General features: G+C 31.8%; 1 protein-coding gene and 1 long non-coding RNA gene across 2 annotated transcripts in view; one reads left to right on the top strand and one right to left on the bottom strand.

The window, feature by feature from the left end:
- Positions 1–7,213: 7,213 nt before the first annotated feature.
- The window catches only part of LOC117683041 (uncharacterized), a 139,097-nt gene continuing 127,596 nt past the window's right edge, over positions 7,214–18,714 (bottom strand). Inside the window, exon 3 of the long non-coding RNA XR_010713188.1 lies at positions 7,214–8,085. This is a non-coding gene — a long non-coding RNA (uncharacterized lncRNA). The remainder of the gene's footprint in view (positions 8,086–18,714) is intronic.
- LOC136274769 (complement C1q tumor necrosis factor-related protein 3-like) lies at positions 11,766–12,978 on the top strand. Its single transcript, XM_066082382.1, has 3 exons — positions 11,766–11,816; positions 11,918–12,054; positions 12,549–12,978. The coding sequence occupies exons 1-3, from the start codon at positions 11,809–11,811 to the stop codon at positions 12,935–12,937; spliced, it is 534 nt and encodes a 177-aa protein (XP_065938454.1). The 5' UTR covers positions 11,766–11,808; the 3' UTR covers positions 12,938–12,978.

Raw genomic sequence — 18,714 nt, 5'->3', positions numbered from 1 at the left:
TTATTAAGAACCGTACAAAAACAATAAGTCTCCAAACTTCATTCAGGAGACTTAATAATTAATAAAGATTAAATAGAGATAGGATAATCAAACATCAATAATTTAAAGATAATTGACAATTTCTGATTCTAAGGGGGTCAGGATGACCCCTTAGAGTCATGACTTACATGCCATAATGATCTGATGCGCCTGCATGACATAAGGAGGAATTATATCTTTGGATTAAGGTGGGGATCTCAATGGTTTTTATGATATTTGATAATTTCAGGAAGAGCACTTGGGATCATGACCTACATACCATCTTAAATGCCTTGAACAAAGAAACAATAATATAATATGTACATGATATATGATTCAATTTAAGAACCCAGATATAGATCAATCATCTGTTTTGTAATACTTCCTATGTATATATACATGTACATGTATTAGTTTGTGTTTTGTTCTATACTATTCATGTTCATGACTGTAGTATGGCTTAGTCTTATTTTAAATAACATTAAAAAATTGTGCCAATATATGACTTGGAACCCCCACTCCCAAACAAACTCAAATATAAACTGTTCTCTCTCCCCCCCCCCCCTTCCTTGTCGAATAATCTATTAAAATCAAAATATAATTTGGGTGTCTAAAAACTTTTATAAACTGGTAAAAAATGTTATTCTTAAAAAAAAATTACATTACACCTTGCATAATTGACAAATGATCTATTGAGATACGATCAGAGGTCATATTTCTACCTTGGGATCAATAAGTAGTATTCATTGACAAGTTAAAATTAATTAATAACAATAAATGATTCAAATTATAAATGTTTATACTCCACATTCATCCCCCCCCCTAATCTAACCTGCTTATAAAGATTCAGTCTTCTAAATACATTCTTACATGTGTACAGTAGCAAATTTTAAATCATTTCTTGATTGCTTTTTCTCTCGTGATTCACATTAACATTTTGGAAATTGCTTAATTCAATTTTTAAGATTTATAAACAAAATGTTATATGCATCACTGCCATGTGTATTCACCTATTTGGGGCAATTGTAAAGTCTCCTAAACAAAGCAGTGACATCATTAGGCTAGGAATTACCCACATGGATCAAACACTACTGTATAACATATGAATAAGATAAAATACATTATTATTTCTAGTTCTAAAATGTCAGGGTGTCTCCAAGGGGGCATGATCTTACAATACAATTTTACGCGCAATGACACAAAGAGCAAAAATAAACTAGAGCAAAGCTCGTTGCAAAGCAACGAGTGGGTCTTCCGTTAATGGCGGAAGTAAAGCTGGAAGTTCCTGTAAGAAGCAGAGCTCTTGAACCAATAACAAGAGTAACTAAAATAAAAAGATGAAAAAATCGAATTATTCCTGGTACGACTTAACAAAATCCGAATGATTTTAAGTACGACTTAACAAAACCCTTCTTGATTTCAAGAGCGACTTAACAAAAAAAATCCGAATGTGTTCAGGTACGACTTAACAATTATTTTTGGTACGAGTTAACTTTACTTTGAACATTACACTATTTTTTAAACCAAGGACGCGGAAACAAAATTTCCGGAAAAATCAATTTTTAAACCCCGATATCTCTTTAATGCATTGTCCGATTTTAAAATGGATTTCAGTGTTAGATTCAGCTTGATAAGCTCTATAAAACACATATTCATTTTTGATTTGATCAGAAAATTCATTTTTTCGACAAATTTGTTTCACTTCCGGTTTCGATCGGAAGTGACAGATTTTCATTTCGAGCCTTATTACAGAGGTAAATCGACCAAATCATAACCATTGAAAATTTCAAGTCTCTATCTTAAAGCGTTTTTGAGAAACGCCGCGGACAAAATGACTTTTTGAAAATTTTAAAAATGACGTAACGTAAAAACGGAAGTGATGTTGTCAAAAAAACTTTAACATCTTTTAGGGATAATAGTGTCACATTATCTCTGAAAGTTTCATCAAAATCGGTTGGAAACTTTTTGAGTTATAAAGCCGAGAAGGAGTCAGAAAAAAAAAGAAAAAGTATAACAACTAGAGCAAAGCTCGTTGCAAAGCAACGAGTGGGTCTTCCGTTAATGTCTGAAGTAAAGCTGGAAAATCCTGTAAGAAGCAGAACTCTTAAACCAATAACAAGAGTAATAAAAAGAAAAAGATGAAAACAATGGAATTATTCCTGGTACGACTTAACAAAATCCGAATGATTTTAAGTACGAATTAACAAAAACCTTTTTGATTTTAAGAACGACTTAACAAAAAAAATCCGAATGTGTTTAAGTACGACTTAACAATTATTTTTGGTACGAGTTAACTTTACGATAAACATTATGCTATTTTTTAAACCAAGGACGCGGAATCAAAATTTCCGGAAAAATCAATTTTTAAACCCCGATATCTCTGTAATACATCGTCCGATTTTAAAACGGCTTTCAGTGTTAGATTCAGCTTAATAAGCTCTACAAAACACATATTCATTTTTGGTTTGATCAGAAAATTCATTTTTTCGAAAAATTTGTTTCACTTCCGGTTTCGACCAGAAGTGACAGATTTTCATTTCGAGCCTTATTACAGAGGTAAATCGACCAAATCATAACCATTGAAAATTTCAAGCCTCTATCTTAAAGCGTTTTTGAGAAAAGTCCGGGACAAAATGACTTTTTAAAATTTTTAAAAATGACGTCACGTCAAAACGGAGGTGACTTTCTCTTTAAAACTTTTAAATTTTTGAGGGACGCCAACTTGCAAAAATCTTTGAAATTTTCATCAAAATCGGTTTAAAACCTTTTGAGTTATGAAGCAAAAAAGGAGTCAGAAGAAAAGAAAAAGAATAATAATAATAACTAGAGCAAAGCTCGTTGCAAAGCAACGAGTGGGTCTTCCGTCAATGTCGGAAGTAAAGCTGGAAGTTCCTGTAAGAAGCAGAGCTCTTAAACCAACAACAAGAGTAACTAAAAGAAAAAAATGTAAAAAATCGAATTATTTCTGGTACGACTTAACAAAATCCGAATGATTTTAAGTACGACTTAACAAAAACGTTTCCGATTTCAAGTACGACTTAACAAAAAAATTCCGAATGTGTTACAGTACGACTTAACAAATATTTTTGGTACGAGTTAATTTTACTTTTTACATTACGCTATTTTTTAAACCAAGGACGCGGAATCAAAATTTCCGGAAAAATCAATTTTTAAACCCCAATATCTCTGTAATGCATCGTCCGATTTTAAAACGGCTTTCAGTGTTACATTCAGCTTAATAAGCTCTACAAAACACATATTCATTTTTGATTTGATTAGAAAATTCATTTTTTCGAAAAATTTGTTTCATTTCCGGTTTCGACCGGAAGTGACAGATTTTCATTTCCAGCCTTATTACAGAGGTAAATCGACCAAATCATAACCATTGAAAATTTCAAGCCTCTATCTTAAAGCGTTTTTGAGAAACGCCGCATACAAAATGACTTTTTGAAAATTTTAAAAATTACGTTACGTCAAAACGGAAGTGACGTTGTCAAGAAAACTTTAATATCTTTGAGGGATAATAGTTACACATTATCTCTGAAAGTTTCATAAAAATCGGTCAAAAACTTTTTGAGTTATGAAGCCGAAAAGGAGTCAGAAAAAAAAAGAAAAAGTATAATAATAATAAAAAGAAACCGAAGAATAACAAGAGGGTCTTCCGTTGAAAACGGAATAAAAAGAAACCGAAGAATAACAAGAGGGTCTTCCGTTGAAAACGGAAGACCCTAATAAAAGAAACAATAGAATAACAAGAGGGTCTTCCGTTGGAAACGGAAGACCCTAATAAAAAGAAACCGAAGAATAACAAGAGGGTCTTCCGTTGAAAACGGAAGACCCTAACAAGAGGGTCTTCCGTTGGAAACGGAAGACCCTAATTAAACGGTTTAGGGATGAGGATCTCAGATCTCAGAAGTTAACAAAATATACAGTGTATCATATCATTTCCTATTTCATAAAGGCGGGGGGGGGGGGGAGGGATGGGGGGGGGGTTTAAAGACAACACCTGGGGGTCATTAATGTACTTTACACCAGTTGATGCATCATAATGACTTTAGAAGATATTTTGTATTTTCCTGTTTCGTGGGGTCAGAACAGTCCCATAAGGTCATGACCTACATTGTATTTGATGCATTATAATACATTAAGAAAGAAATACTCCTTCCTTCCTATTATTACTCATATAAAAAATAAAAGTGTTTTTATACAATTACTTACATATGTAATACACAAATTTAATAAGAAATTGTTTATACAGGGTCAATATGGGGTCAACTCAACAGTGCATGCAGTCTGACAAATGAAAAAAATAACTAGGATAGGTAACGATGATAAGCTTATTTAAATATTAAAAGATGATGATACAGTATGCTGTCAAAGGGAGATTACATTTAGAAAGTGAAAGTAGAACTTATATACATGTGTATGTATGCTGGCAGGAATCCCATGCTGGCATCTTATTATATTGTGCTACTGCTACTACATGTATTATGCCTACCTGAATTGGTCAACATCATAATGATAATCCAATTAAAACACAATAATGAATGCCTTTAGCTGATCTTAACTACCGTAATCCTTCTCTGCATACGGAAAACACAGACATGTATGTATGGGTGTTGCTAAAACGCGGAACGGAAGAGGGAACGGAATGGAAAATATCATCACGTTTATCGCTTAAAAGGCGGAACGGAAAACGGAACGGAATGGAAAATATCATCACGTTTATCGCTTAAAAAGGGTATAGACTGGCCAGAAACGATTTACTTTGTATCTTTTATTTATATCTAATGAATGATTATCAACATGTTGCTATCTTATTAATATTCATATGAATGTCTATCAATTATACCATTGTATTCATTCGGCTTTAGTTGAGTACGAAACGGAAAAATCAAATGTATACGAACTGTGAAACATTAACATGATTAAACGAGCAAATTAGCTATAACTTTTTACTTATTTCTCTGATATGGTATTGCTGGCATATTAGCGTAACGTACGCAGTTAGTGAAAGCGTTTTATGCGTGTTTTGAGTATTTTTATATTATTTACATGTATATACTTACATCAAAATTGAATTTTCGGTGTTCTAGACGATCTTTTATCATACAGACGATACAGTATCATTGAGATGGAAGAAAAAAACTGTAGGACTGACGACATTAAAAAATTAAAATACAGTAAACATTAAAATACCCGGGACTTTGTGCAACTAGTAATTTGTGAAACTAGTATTTTTAGCAATGCAATTTTGTTTACGTTTGCATTACAAAGCATGTAGTTGTTTATTCCAGCAGCTATATACATATGATCCGAACAGAGAGCTCTAGACGTTGCCTGGTTTGATTTTCCGATTATATATTGGGACTATAGTCTGTCGATCCCAAAATATTCATGCAGCACATTTGGACGATTTATAATGGAAAATGTTGACATCTTTTCTCCATTTGGAAGTCACTCAGAAGACCTTGCACAATTTTTCAACACTATTATCCGGGTCTATTAAAATGCAAAACCCCGTAGACTTCTTTATTTTTAGCCGTGTATTTATGTACCAGCTGATAAGCTAGAGAGGACGTTTTAAAGAAAGAATAATGAGAATGTTTAATGCTTCTAAAAGAGAATCGCTTGAACCCTGAGGTATATATAAATATACAGCAAAAATTGAATCGAGGATATTTTGGGACAGAATATAGTGGTCAATGCATGTACTGTTAATTTTGAGGAAATAAATATTCTTGAATAAATAATCTAATATTGCTAATCTTTCAAAAAAAATTTAAAAGGTACATAAAGTATATCGTTTCAGCATACTTAACAAATCTATGAGGTAAATAACATTAGATAAGATTTTCCGTTTTCCTTCCGTTCCGTTTTCCGTTCCGCGTTTTAGCAACACCCATGTATGTTTACACGTGAACCCATCTAATCGAAGAGCTGGGTAAAACTAGTACCCGCTAATGAGACATGCAAACCTGTGTTGTGTACGTAACTTCAGACAAAGATCAGTCATTTGTAACATGATGTATTTTTATGACCTATTCTTCAAATCCACTTGCACTATTTTATTAGGTAAATAACAGCTTTAAGGTGGTGCAGGACACCTGCATATTGTGATGTACATGTATACTTCCTATTGAGATAAACAATAAAGTATGTTGAATATTGATTAAATATTTACCCCCCAAATAATGTTACCTAACATTGAAGCGCAATGGATTAGAGCGTTTACATGTCTGTAAGAGCATTGGGGTCCAAGGTGTATTTTTGGTAATTTACGAATTTTCATGGGGAGGGGGGGGGTCTGGACCCCTCACTCCCACCCCTTCTCTAAATCTGTGCACACGATGATGTTCATGTAGGCACACAGAAGCAAATCTAAAACCGGCAACCGCCACGGGGAGGGGGCATAATTTAATTTTTAATTTTGTTTGTAATAATTATATAGACCATTATACTTCCTATGACATAACATGTTAAGATTATTGATTAACTGAAAATTCACTGCAAACAGTTATACCCCAAATTGCACATAAAGTGCTGCTCATGTCACGATGTGTATTATCATATGGGCAGGGATCTCATCCTTCAGTTATGAAAATTATAATTTTTAAATGTATTACCGGAGTTTGCATGTAGCCTTCATTTTTAATTAAACTGGTACAAAACAGTGTTATTTAGGGGCAAACACATGGTGCGGGTATTACTGTCTAATGACAGCATCTAGTTTTCATTTTGACTTTAGTTAATTGTAAAATATACAGTTTGTGTACAAAATAATTAGACAGTTCTATGACATTCTGACTTGGTAGCACACTGACTGCACTGGGAGAAATATATGGTCACAATTCCGATACAATCCATCAATCAGTGAACAGTATTACAATTCTCATAAAAAACATGGGCGAGTATTTCACAGAGTTATTTCAGCTTTGAATAATAAGAATAATATCATATTTGTTTTAAAAGAAAACATTATTTTAAGTTGCAGAGAATATGGAAGTTTTTTTGTTTTTAGATTATAAAACAATAATGTTGTAAAGGTTTGTTAACACAACTCATGAGTAAGTCAATCGACTGTAATACCCCCCCCCACACACACTTTTTCTCGCAGCAACACATTTTTTAAAACTAACATATAAAAATTTTGAACAATGATGGAGTTGCCCCCCACCCTCCAATTTTTTGGTAGTATGTAAAAAAATGATAAAAGAATAAGGAAATGAGGAGTGAAATAGAAGTTATATTCCACGCCAGCTTGGCGCAGGTGGAAGATGAACACAATTTTATAATATTTTACGTAAAGTTGGTAGAGAATATAAGTACATATGTGAATTGTGCTTGGGAAACCTACGGATTTACTGCAATGTTTTGTAAATCGCTCTTGATTTAAAAAAGTTAATTGTTTTGAATTGCACTGTAACAACAACTGTCTCTCTGGTAGGAATACAAGTATTAAATCCTCAGCAAAAACATGTAACTCCCCTCCAATTCATAATATACAGTGTACATTTACATGTACTTGTTAAAATTTTAACATATGTAAACCTTCATTTTACCTAGTTCACTTGAAGTTAAACAGAAGACCATGGAAAGAAATCAATTTTAAAAAACTTATTGAAACATGAATTATTTTTTTAAAATTATATCCTAGGCTTAAAAAAAGAAAAAGAAAAAAAGCCTCCATGATATAAGCTGTCCCATTTTACAAAAGGAATGATATCCGTCAATGTTGTACGATTATATCAGTTAATACACAATGATGAAAATGGTGATAATGATGATGAAGATTAATGAGAGAAATGCCCTATGTACAATGAATTCAGCTGCTTATCAAGATTGGTAACAACAGAAATAAAATTTCACTCAAGAACTTTAACATGATGAAAACATTGATGAGAAAAAAATGAGAATATCCTCATTAGGTTCAGAGATGATGATCAGGAACAAGTACATAACTGTACTATCACTAACAAGCGGCATTCCCTATTCTGTTGTTTATGGTTTTCATTTTCATCATCGGTTTTCTGTTTCTTTGCCTGGACAGCTCCAGCTACTTGAGGTCTACAGGAAAGAAATCACAACATCATTTCGTTTTTCTAATCTCTACACAAACTAATTGGGGCATAATTTATACCACATTTTACATATAGTCATGTTAAATAAATATTTCAATAATAGTTTAATAAGTATTCTGCTTAAACAGCACCTTTAGTTTAATAACGTAGAACTTCCACAAATACAAATTGTAGAAATTTCTTTTTCAAATTATTTCAAATTGATTTGGAAGTGATTTGATTACACTGACTACCAGCAAATAGGTTGATCTTTTCAATCATTTCTGATTTAAACTGTAGAAAAACTTAAACTATCAAACAGAATTTCATCCCAAATCTGCATTTGAGTTTGAAGTAATTGATTGATTTCAAACCCTGTCTGTATGGTGGATATAAAACAACTCCATTGCCCACCCCCTCCTACAGTTCTCTTCTGGGCAGCTGGACTCTTGGCATCTGGGGCAAAAAACTGAAATCATATAAAATTTAAATCTAAATTTTACAAAATGTTCATCTCTATCATAAAGGCTTTAAAATAAAAACACTACTCACTGTGGTTTCATCAATATTTATGACCATTAATTGTCGTGGATATAATGAAAATTACAGTTTCTTGGATGCAAAAGTTTGCTAATTTTGATCCTTTTTTAATACAATATGTTATCAGAATTTGCTTTTCAATGAACATCACATTTCGTGGATCAACTGAACAAAGAAATCCATGAATATTGGTATTCAACAAATATTGATAAAACCACAGTTTTAGCCCAATCATTCCAATACATGCTTTGTATTCTCAATATTTCACACCAAAAATGTATAAAAATAACAAGTTGCTATTTGCAGAGAAATGTATCTTAATTGTTTTTGTTTTCCTAACATCCAAATTAATACAAAAAGACTTAATATCTGTATTCAAGATGAAGTAAATACACCATTTCAAGAAACGATACATTTTACTAAAGATATGAGACTTCCATACTCAGCAATAGTCACTCATGTGAATGTTAGAGACAACAAAGTTGGCATCTGACCCATTAAGAAAATTGACACATTATATATGTTTTAAATGCTATGGGCATATTTATTTCATTTGATTTGTTTTCCAAATTTTAAATGAAAATGCTGTTGCATGAATTGAATGTGATGAAGGTATAAATTACAGATGCAAAGGAAAAAACGGAAATCCCCTGCCCTTTATAGAAGAATATATATCACGCCTTAACTCAAAACACAAAAAATTACTAGTAATCTAAAATGGTTTCCTATATGAATGTCATATATATATATATATATATATATATATATATATATATATATATATATATATATATATATATATATATATATATATATATATATATATATATATATATATATATATATATATATATATATATATATATATATATATATATATATATATATATGCATGTTGCTAAGCAAATCTCAAATATATAGATAAATATAAGTTATATAAATAAACAGAATATTGTTCTAATTTCAAAGCTAGCATGAATGTGTATCTAAAACGGGTTTCAATTGTAAAGTATATTGTACTATTGACTGAATAAAAAATACTTTATTATAATCAATATAAATTGTATCTTGATTATGAATTCGATGGACTCTTTTTCCTTCTTTTTTACAGGGGAGCAATATCTATATAATTATTGATGATCTACATTTAAGTTAATGTTTCTACAATAAACATATGCAAACATTTCAGGAAGTGGTATTGTCTAGTGTCTTAATCAAAATATTGTATGTGTTTTCGTTAAAATGTCGATTATTCATCTGGGTTTGGTAGAATTATCTGATAAACATTAAATGGTATTTCCCTATATACAAAATGAAAACCATAACTTATGATATTATATTACAAAAACAGTATGTGTAGTGTTTTATCTGTATTATTGGAGAAAATCATGATAATTGCCTTACATGTGTTTTGCATAAATAAGGAAAGATGCAATTAATTTACGTGCTAGAATATTTTTGAGACTTCATTACAAGCAATACTCCCTGTGATATTACTGAAAACCCAATTAAACCTTTTACGCAAGTGCACCCAACAAAAAAAAAATCCATATTTACCAAATGTGAAGGTTGTGGTAGATCGTGGTATGAATTACAAATGGGCGACAGCTGGTTATCTACGTTGACATCAATTATATATAGAACTGTACACATCATATTTTAATCAAGTTTCGTTTTATGAATAAAGTGTGTGTGATGGTATTAGCCCGAAGTCAAAGAGGTTACTGAATGGGTTTTTTTTTTAAATATGTGACTTTATATTCTAGTCAATTTTAGGACGAGTTATCTTTTGAATGTTAATTTTAAAATACATTTTTTTTACCGGACTCTGCTCTCTCTCTCTCTCTCTCTCTCTCTCTCTCTCTCTCTCTCTCTCTCTCTCTCTCTCTCTCCCACTTTTGTAATGTGCATTTCTAAACCTCCTGATATTTGTTATTGACCTTGTTTTATGATCGATGAAAACTTTGGTAACCAGATACAACAGTTACAGAGCCACCTATTCATATTTGTCATCGAACATGCAATAATACAATAAAATGTGATTTGTTTTATATCAAGAGCAATGCCAGAAAAAAATTAAGCGATTATCTATGTCTAGCGTATTCTTGAAAATGATGGCCAAGGAGGTATAACAGATGAAATTAACATAGAAAGATTCGTGAGAAAACTTTAAAAGAAGTCTTAAGATTAACAGAAAAAAATTTATTTAAATACAAAGAAAGCATTATGAAATACTAAAAATGTAGATTCTTTTAGAATACCACTCTGTATAATTGCATTATCAATTTTAGCGTATGCGATGGAAAGCAATAACCTGTTAGCCAATTCAGGACCCATGGTTTATCAAAGAAGAAATACATTCAACGCAAAACATTGTGAAATATAATTTTTTTTACACAAATTATACTTGTGTCATATTACTGTACAAGCATTTTCAGTGCACCATCTACCTGATTTTAAGTTCCCATATTAACATATGTACAATAAAAGAGAATAAAAGTATGATCAGTTAATTTAAGTTTAGCAATGAGATTTTCTTGTTTAAAAACTTGCACTCTAATCAAAAATGGAATTTTACATAATCATTGTCAATATGGTAAAATTTTTAGATAATATAGTTTTTGCGTCCCAGTTATTTCATCTTATTGAACTTGGGGCTTGAGTAATCAGAAATTAATTTCAGGACATATAAAAAGATCAAAGGTAACGTTTGGTAATCATTTGTGTAATAATTTTGTAATCAATTTAATCTACCTTCATGTTCTTTTCTTTATCATATCTAATTAAACATGTTATTTTCCTACCAGTAGGTGTATATCTGCTACAATATACACTCTGATATATTCTTTTCCTTTAGAATCTTTTTGATTAAACGAATGCATGGATATTAATTATGAATTAAAAAGATTATAAAAAAACTGAATTAATAACAACTTACGACAAGCGGAAGGCAACTGCCCTTTTGATATTATTATAAAATAAAAGAAAGATAAAATGAAAATGTGTGAGCTGATTTCATTTGATTGGTTGGTAGCAAAGCTTTCAAAATTGACGCAAGTGCAAAAAAAACCCATCTTATGATCGTTTTGCGTGAGGTGTTTGTAATTTGATAGTTAATGTGGTTTGAGTTTTTGTATAAAAATTCGTCCCAAGCAAGCCAATAGCAACTGTTGGTTTTTCTAATACAAATATGACAAGGTAATCTCTCTCTCTCTCTCTCTCTCTCTCTCTCATAATATAATATTGCTAAGTTGTAGGTTTTTTTTAATTTTAATTGCAAATGTGTAAATCGTTTCCAGAATCTACTATTTGTTGATGAGCTTCCCTCTTCTTGTGGCGGTAACTGCACATGCAACGCCTCAACAAGTGGTGACTAGATATAACAACTACAAGGCGATATGTAATGGAATGGGTTATGAAAATGTGCGCTGCAAAGGTTTGGAAAACATTTCAGTTTTAAAGTTTGATTTTAGGATTAATTAAAAATATGGTATTATGAATATTCAGGGTTCTCCATGACCTTTATGACCATGTAATAAGCGTCTTGGAAACTCTTTTTTGTCCAACAGCAAAATTTCGCTATACAACTGACCGGGTACACAGCTTATTCTGGGTTTTTTTAATTGAACGCTGCAAAGTACATGTACGTAATAAGATTTATTCGTTGCCACTTCCCGTTTAACAAAAGTATTTATTGTTGAATTTTTAGCTCAGCCAATAACACGTAAAAGTTGTTGAAAGTCACTTCTGAGCAAACTTTACCCAACATGCACAATAGTACAAATTATTTAATAATATACGTAAAAGTCTAAAAGCTGGTGTTTAAAATTCATATTAAGACTTATGACATCGATCTTTAACTGCTAATTTTAATATTTCCATTTATTCTCTTAATTCCGTAACAATATTTTATTTCTAATCCTAAAACAGATCCGATTGCTTTCCAATCTTCACTTACCAAGACATTGCAAAACTTGAAGAACCAGGAGACTGTGATCTTTGATAAAGTTTCATTAAACGAAGGAGGCGCTTACGACAATATCTCCGGAATATTTACAGCACCTTTGGACGGAATCTTTTCCTTTACATGGACAATGTTAACAACAGCTGGAAAATATTTCGTCACTGAAATTGTGCTGAATGGCCAAAAAGTTGCATTAAATCAAACCGATGGAAGGGGTCACGATGGATATCCTATGTCAACCTCACATGCTAACATCAAAATGAAGAAAGGCGATAAGGTCTGGATCAGGACCAATGGTACCTCTGGGCAGCATGCCCATGGAGGTTGGTGTTACTTTTCTGGAGCAAAATTGTAGCACATCTTTAACGATACCAAAATAAAGCATATGAAGCTTAACACTTACAATTGTTTTGTATTTTTTAAATGCAAGATATAGTCTTATAATGCACAGACATTTGTGTGCCGACCAAATTGTATAAGAAACAATATATTTTAAACTTGTATCAATTGAACCATTTGAGCTAATTTGTAATTTAAAAATCTACAAAACCAACTCAAAAAAGAAAATATGCAAGTTCTTTAAATAAAAAGTTTAAACAAATGGTTTTTATATAAATGACAAGAACTGACGAATAAATGACACAACGTTACATAGATTATGTTGGGAATTTAATAATCAATTCATAATCTAGCTCAAAAATGTATGCACTGTAACTTTTGAGGGAGGAGAAACAGTTTTGTAAAAGTATGAATTATACAATCAACAGAACTGTTCAGTGTTCACACAACATAATGTATTTACTATATGAAATAAGCATATCTATTCGTCTTGTCGTCGGGGTGAAAGATTTCCAATTAACTTTTAAATAGTCAAGAACGATGCATTTACCTCTGGTTGTGACTCTAGACAGTGATCTTTGCTGAATATCACAAATACATCCGGTTTTGTTGAACAATCGGTCAGAGCATTTCGGTGGTTTAAGTTGCCGATTGAAATGACGTTACCCTTACAGATGAGAACAATTATATGAAATTAGCGGCAATGTCGAAAATAAAATTAACAGCAGATTTTAAGAAAGTGCAATGTATCAACGAATCTGGCTGTTTTCTAAATGATCATTTTATTTCATCATATTTAGTGTTTTTCTTTTTATTAACTTACTGCAAAACAATTGTCACTTAAGCATGTGCAGAGAAAAACCAATTTTATATTTTGACATCTCGGCACGTGCAGGTAATTTCAATCGCTGTAGTCTTATCTTGTTTTTGCTATTGATTAAAAGACATTTCAGTTACAAAATGTGAAACATTATATAAATAGTGCCTGTTTGGGAGGGTAACAGTTGAAATTGACACCCCGAGGAAACCATTGTCAGCCAACGCGATAACTGTGTTACCAAACAGGCACTATTTATATAATTATACTGAATGTCTGAATTTTAGAGATTGTTTACTGCTTTTATATAAAAATGACGTGAATTCCACGGAAAACCGTACGCGCATAATTTACGCACAAGCCATGTAACATTTCGTTTTGTTATACTTTCATGTTAAATACTGAAATCTGATTGGTTTAGACGCAGTTCATAATCCGTTCTATTACCCTCAGCGTTAGCAACGCACTTAGCAACGGGTAACATTAAAAATTGTTACATGCGCGAAAATTATGCTCGTACGGTTCGCCGTAAAATTCACGTTATTCCTATGTAAAAGCAGTTAAGTTTTCTTTAGAATTAAGACATTCAGTATAACAAAATAAATAGTCCTGTTTGGGAGGATAACAGTTGAAATTGACACCCCTCGAAAACCATTGTCAACCTCCGCTTCGCGCCGGTTGACAATGGTTTTCTCGGGGTGTCAATTTCAACAGTTACCCTCCCAAACAGGCACTATTTATATAGTGTTACCCGTTGCTAAGTGTGTTGCTAACGCTGAGGGTAATAGAACGGATTATCAACTGGGTCTAAACCAATCAGATTTCAGTATTTAACATGAAGGTATAATAATAAAATTATATAATTTTATTTCGTGAATTTTCAAGTCATTCTATTTATCAGGGTAAACACCTACTTCAAAGGTTTTATGAGTGTTTGTGATGTTAATAAGTTTGAACACAAAAACTATTTTAAAATGAAAAAAAATTAATCGAAAGAGAAAAACGGCGAGCTATTTTATTTTTCATGTACACAGAAATGTAAAGCAATCTTAGCAAATGACTGTATAGCGTAATTAGGTTGAAATACGATATTCTGACGTTGAATTGGGTTCATATAAATATGTTGAAACTTCTCACAAGCCATGCAACGTAAATGCTGTTTAAAAAACAATCATGATTTGGTACGTTTGTTTTCTTCATTTCTTTTTTTCCTTTTTTCTTTCTCCCACAATTTCTGTCTTTCATTCTATTTCTATGTCTTTTTCTTTTCCTATATGTCTCTTTGTGTCTTTTTCTCTCACTTCTCTCTCTCTCTCTCTCTCTCTCTCTCTCTCTCTCTCTCTCTCTCTCTCTCTCTCTCTCTCTCTCTCGTTTACTATGAAATGCAATTTACCGGTAAATATTGTTTTCGACTGTCCAAATTTTGGAGGTGAGCGTTTCTCTTTTTGTGATAAGAACTGCCAATAAAACTCAACAACAGGTGTTGACTACATTCAACAACTACAAACCGATTTGCAATGGACTTGGCTATGAAAAGTTGGAACGCAAAGGTTTAAAAACATCTCATATACATGTTTGAATTAACGTGTTAAATTTTTAAATAGCTATAAGAATCCGGAATTAAATTCAGTCAAAACAATGACTGCTTACTGAAATCTACATTATACCAATTTCATAAAGTATCAAAACAGACCAATCTTCACTCACCAAGACTATGGAAAATATGAAACACAAGGGAACTGTTCTCTTTGACAACGTTTCGTTGAACGAGGTAAAAGCTTACGACAGAACAACTGCAATATTTTCAGCGCCGTCTGATGGAATCTACTCTTTCCCTGGGCAACATGAACAAAAGGAGGCAAACGTTTTATAACTGAAATTGTACATAATGGTCATCGAACTGCATTAAATCATAATGATGGAAAAGGTCTCGAAACATTTTCAATATTATCTTCTCATGCAACCATCAAAATGAAGAAAGGTTAATTAGTGTGGATACAAATAAATGGAAACCATATGTAAACGATTTATGTTGAAAATCATAGCAATTTCTCTGGAGTGAAACTCTAGCACTGGTATATTTCTAAAGTTCAATAAAATATTGATTAACTGTTGAAAAAAATAAAACTTGCTTTCAAAACCTTTAGATCATTTAAACTTAAGTTGTTTTTTATACGACGGGTGTATTAAATACTAGCAGTACTGTGACATTTTTCAAACAAAACAAAACAAGAGTTTCCGAGTCAAAAGGAAGCACAAATTCTCTTCAATTAAACAAAAACAAAGATGTTGTGTTATTTCGATAAAATTTCGATTCGTTTAGATAAGATTCACCTATCAATAATTGATGGATAGGTGGTAGTTTTATTTGACATCCAGTAAACATATTCTTTCCTTGCAAACAAAATACATGGAAGAACTATGCCTTTTAGTACCCTTTAATACTGAATTTTTGAATGTTTATCAAATTACTAATTGTATTGATGTAAGAAGCAGTCATTGATTGGATTCAGATTTTGGATTTGTTACTTAAAGATAACCGCCATATGACATAAAAATTGACTGCTTCAAAATAAACGTGTGTTTTATAAAGAAGAAATACTATGACAAATATATTCATGTAAATAGATTAAACAATTTGATAAAGAGAAAAAAAATATGATAATTTTGGAATTCACCATTTCCGAGTTCCAAGTTTGGGATTAATGGTTAAAGATACATTTAAAGATTCCGAAGGTTTCATCTGTAAAACAACATTTTACCCAATTAGTGAAAATATTTTGATTGAATGAATAACAGACTCGTCGTGGAAGTACTTAAGACCCCAATTAATTGTAATGCATTTGTAGATTCTTGGGAAAATGATTACATCTAAAAAAAAATGCATCTACTGGCAATTAAAGAAATCAAAGAGACTGTGTTACTTCATTGCATGCAAACATCAAAATCAAGAAAGGCGAAAAGTGTTGATCAGACCCTCTGAAATCTGGGAAAGGTGCTTTGTGTGCTTTTTTTCTGGATCTAAATTGTAGATTTCTTAAGATATACATGTTAATATCAATGAGCATTTTAATTTTAATGAAACATTTGATTTAGAAATACATTCTACACAGTTTTATTTGCTTAAACTTACAAATTAGTTCTTTGGTATTTAATGCAGTTATAAAATATTACTTTTCTCAGAAGCATTTGGGTATAAACGTGGTTAGGTCATATAATTCTTAAAACAGAGATCGTTTCGTTCAACGTCGTATGATATTTATAACTTATATTTTACCCTCTCTTTCCTCTCTCTCTCTCTCTCTCTCTCTCTCTCTCTCTCTCTTTCAAAAAACACGCTAAATATATTCATTTCCGATTAGTAATAGAAGAAACAGTTTACTATTATCCTTACAAAAATACGACAGTCTATACAGGGTTGACTCCTTATCAAAGTAATTGCTTTATTACAAAATCATTCATTAATTATTCACACAAGTACGAAGTAAAACGATGCACAATATAATCGTTATTTTTATATTTTTAAAATATTTTTTTTTTACTTAATAAACACAGAACTTCTGAACAACGTATTCAGAAAAAACAGATTTAATATTTTGATAAAAATGCGTATATATTTGCAGATTTGTTTTTCAATTAAGGTGTACTTCATTTTTTGAAGTGCGTACAAGAACCGTTGATACATTTCATAACAACGCATTTGACAGATCTGAAGTTTGAGTTTAAACTCAGCTTAAACATTTAACTCGTTCATGTATTCTTTGTTTGCAAATCTCCTCTTGAACAAGATATACAACGTGATGAATTATACCTGTAAGCAAATCCACTCCAACAAGGGCGCCTGTAAAACGCGAAACGAAATCGAACTGAAACGAAACAAAGCCGAACGAAACGAAACGAAACCAATCGAAACGAAATGAAACGGAATTTAAACAAAACTAATATCAATGCCTTAAAACTTATCAGTGACATCACATAGCAAAGTGTATACGCAAGTTTGGGAGAGAGAGAAAGAAAGAAAGAAAGAGATATGATTATGATGATGATGATGATACTAAAGGAGACATTCTAACAGCAATTTGATTTTAAATATTGTAAAAATGAAAACGATCGGATACAATGTGATTTAGAGCATACTGGTTGGTTATCAGTTTCTAACATATTATAAGAATCGTTTTAATATGTATACTAGCATGAATTCGGACGTCGTAATTAGAGAAAATTAACTTGCATTATAAGGAGGTTTTTTACCCGTGTATAACCTTAAATCAAACATAATCCCCTCTTTCTCTTCCTTTCACACGCACGCACATTGTATTTGATTCATTTTTACAATATTTCATATCAATATTAAAAAAATCGTGTGGTTGGAATGTCTTCGTTAATACTGTAAACGTACTATATTTAGGATGTACGATATTTGGCGGAATATAATTATTCAACAAGTAAGCATGGATTTGATCTTAAATGAGCACATTTCTGAATTTACCTTTTTATATACTTACATATATATATTTTACATTTGGTAATGTACTTGATTTTGCGGACGCCGTTTTCCACCAAAAACGCAAAATAAAATACACAGCCAAAGGACTAAAGACAGTTTTTAAATACGTTTACAGTATAATAATCCTCTCTTTCTCTCTCCCTCTCTCTCTCCCTCTCTCTCTCTCTCTCTATCTCTCGATCGATCGATCGAAACTTGAGTGCGTGCAAAAAGATATGGATAACTATACTACTACTAGACTTTGACCCGTGCGTGCACGGGTTGACATTGCATATGATATCGGACATTTACAAAATAGATACATCGACACACCTTTACTATTGTTGACATTTACATAACCAAGCTTTAAGCCTACAATAATGCTATTAACTTCACTACACTCTGCTTAGTTAAAATAATCTGTGTCTCGGGACAGGCCTTCACCACTTTTAAAATGCCTCCCACATGCATTTACCCGTAATGTAGCAAA

The sequence above is a fragment of the Magallana gigas genome, chromosome 4 (assembly GCF_963853765.1).
Source record: "Magallana gigas chromosome 4, xbMagGiga1.1, whole genome shotgun sequence".
NCBI classification, from domain to species: Eukaryota; Metazoa; Mollusca; class Bivalvia; order Ostreida; family Ostreidae; genus Magallana; species Magallana gigas.
Note: the sequence above shows the minus strand (reverse complement) of the source record. Positions and strands in the feature narration are given on the sequence as shown.

What these genes read in the sequence shown, in the direction of transcription:
- LOC136274769 (XM_066082382.1), top strand. An exon ending in TGAAAATGTGCGCTGCAAAG is followed by an intron (nt 12,055 to 12,548) that starts GTTTGGAAAACA and finishes ATCCTAAAACAG; the next exon opens with ATCCGATTGCTTTCCAATCT.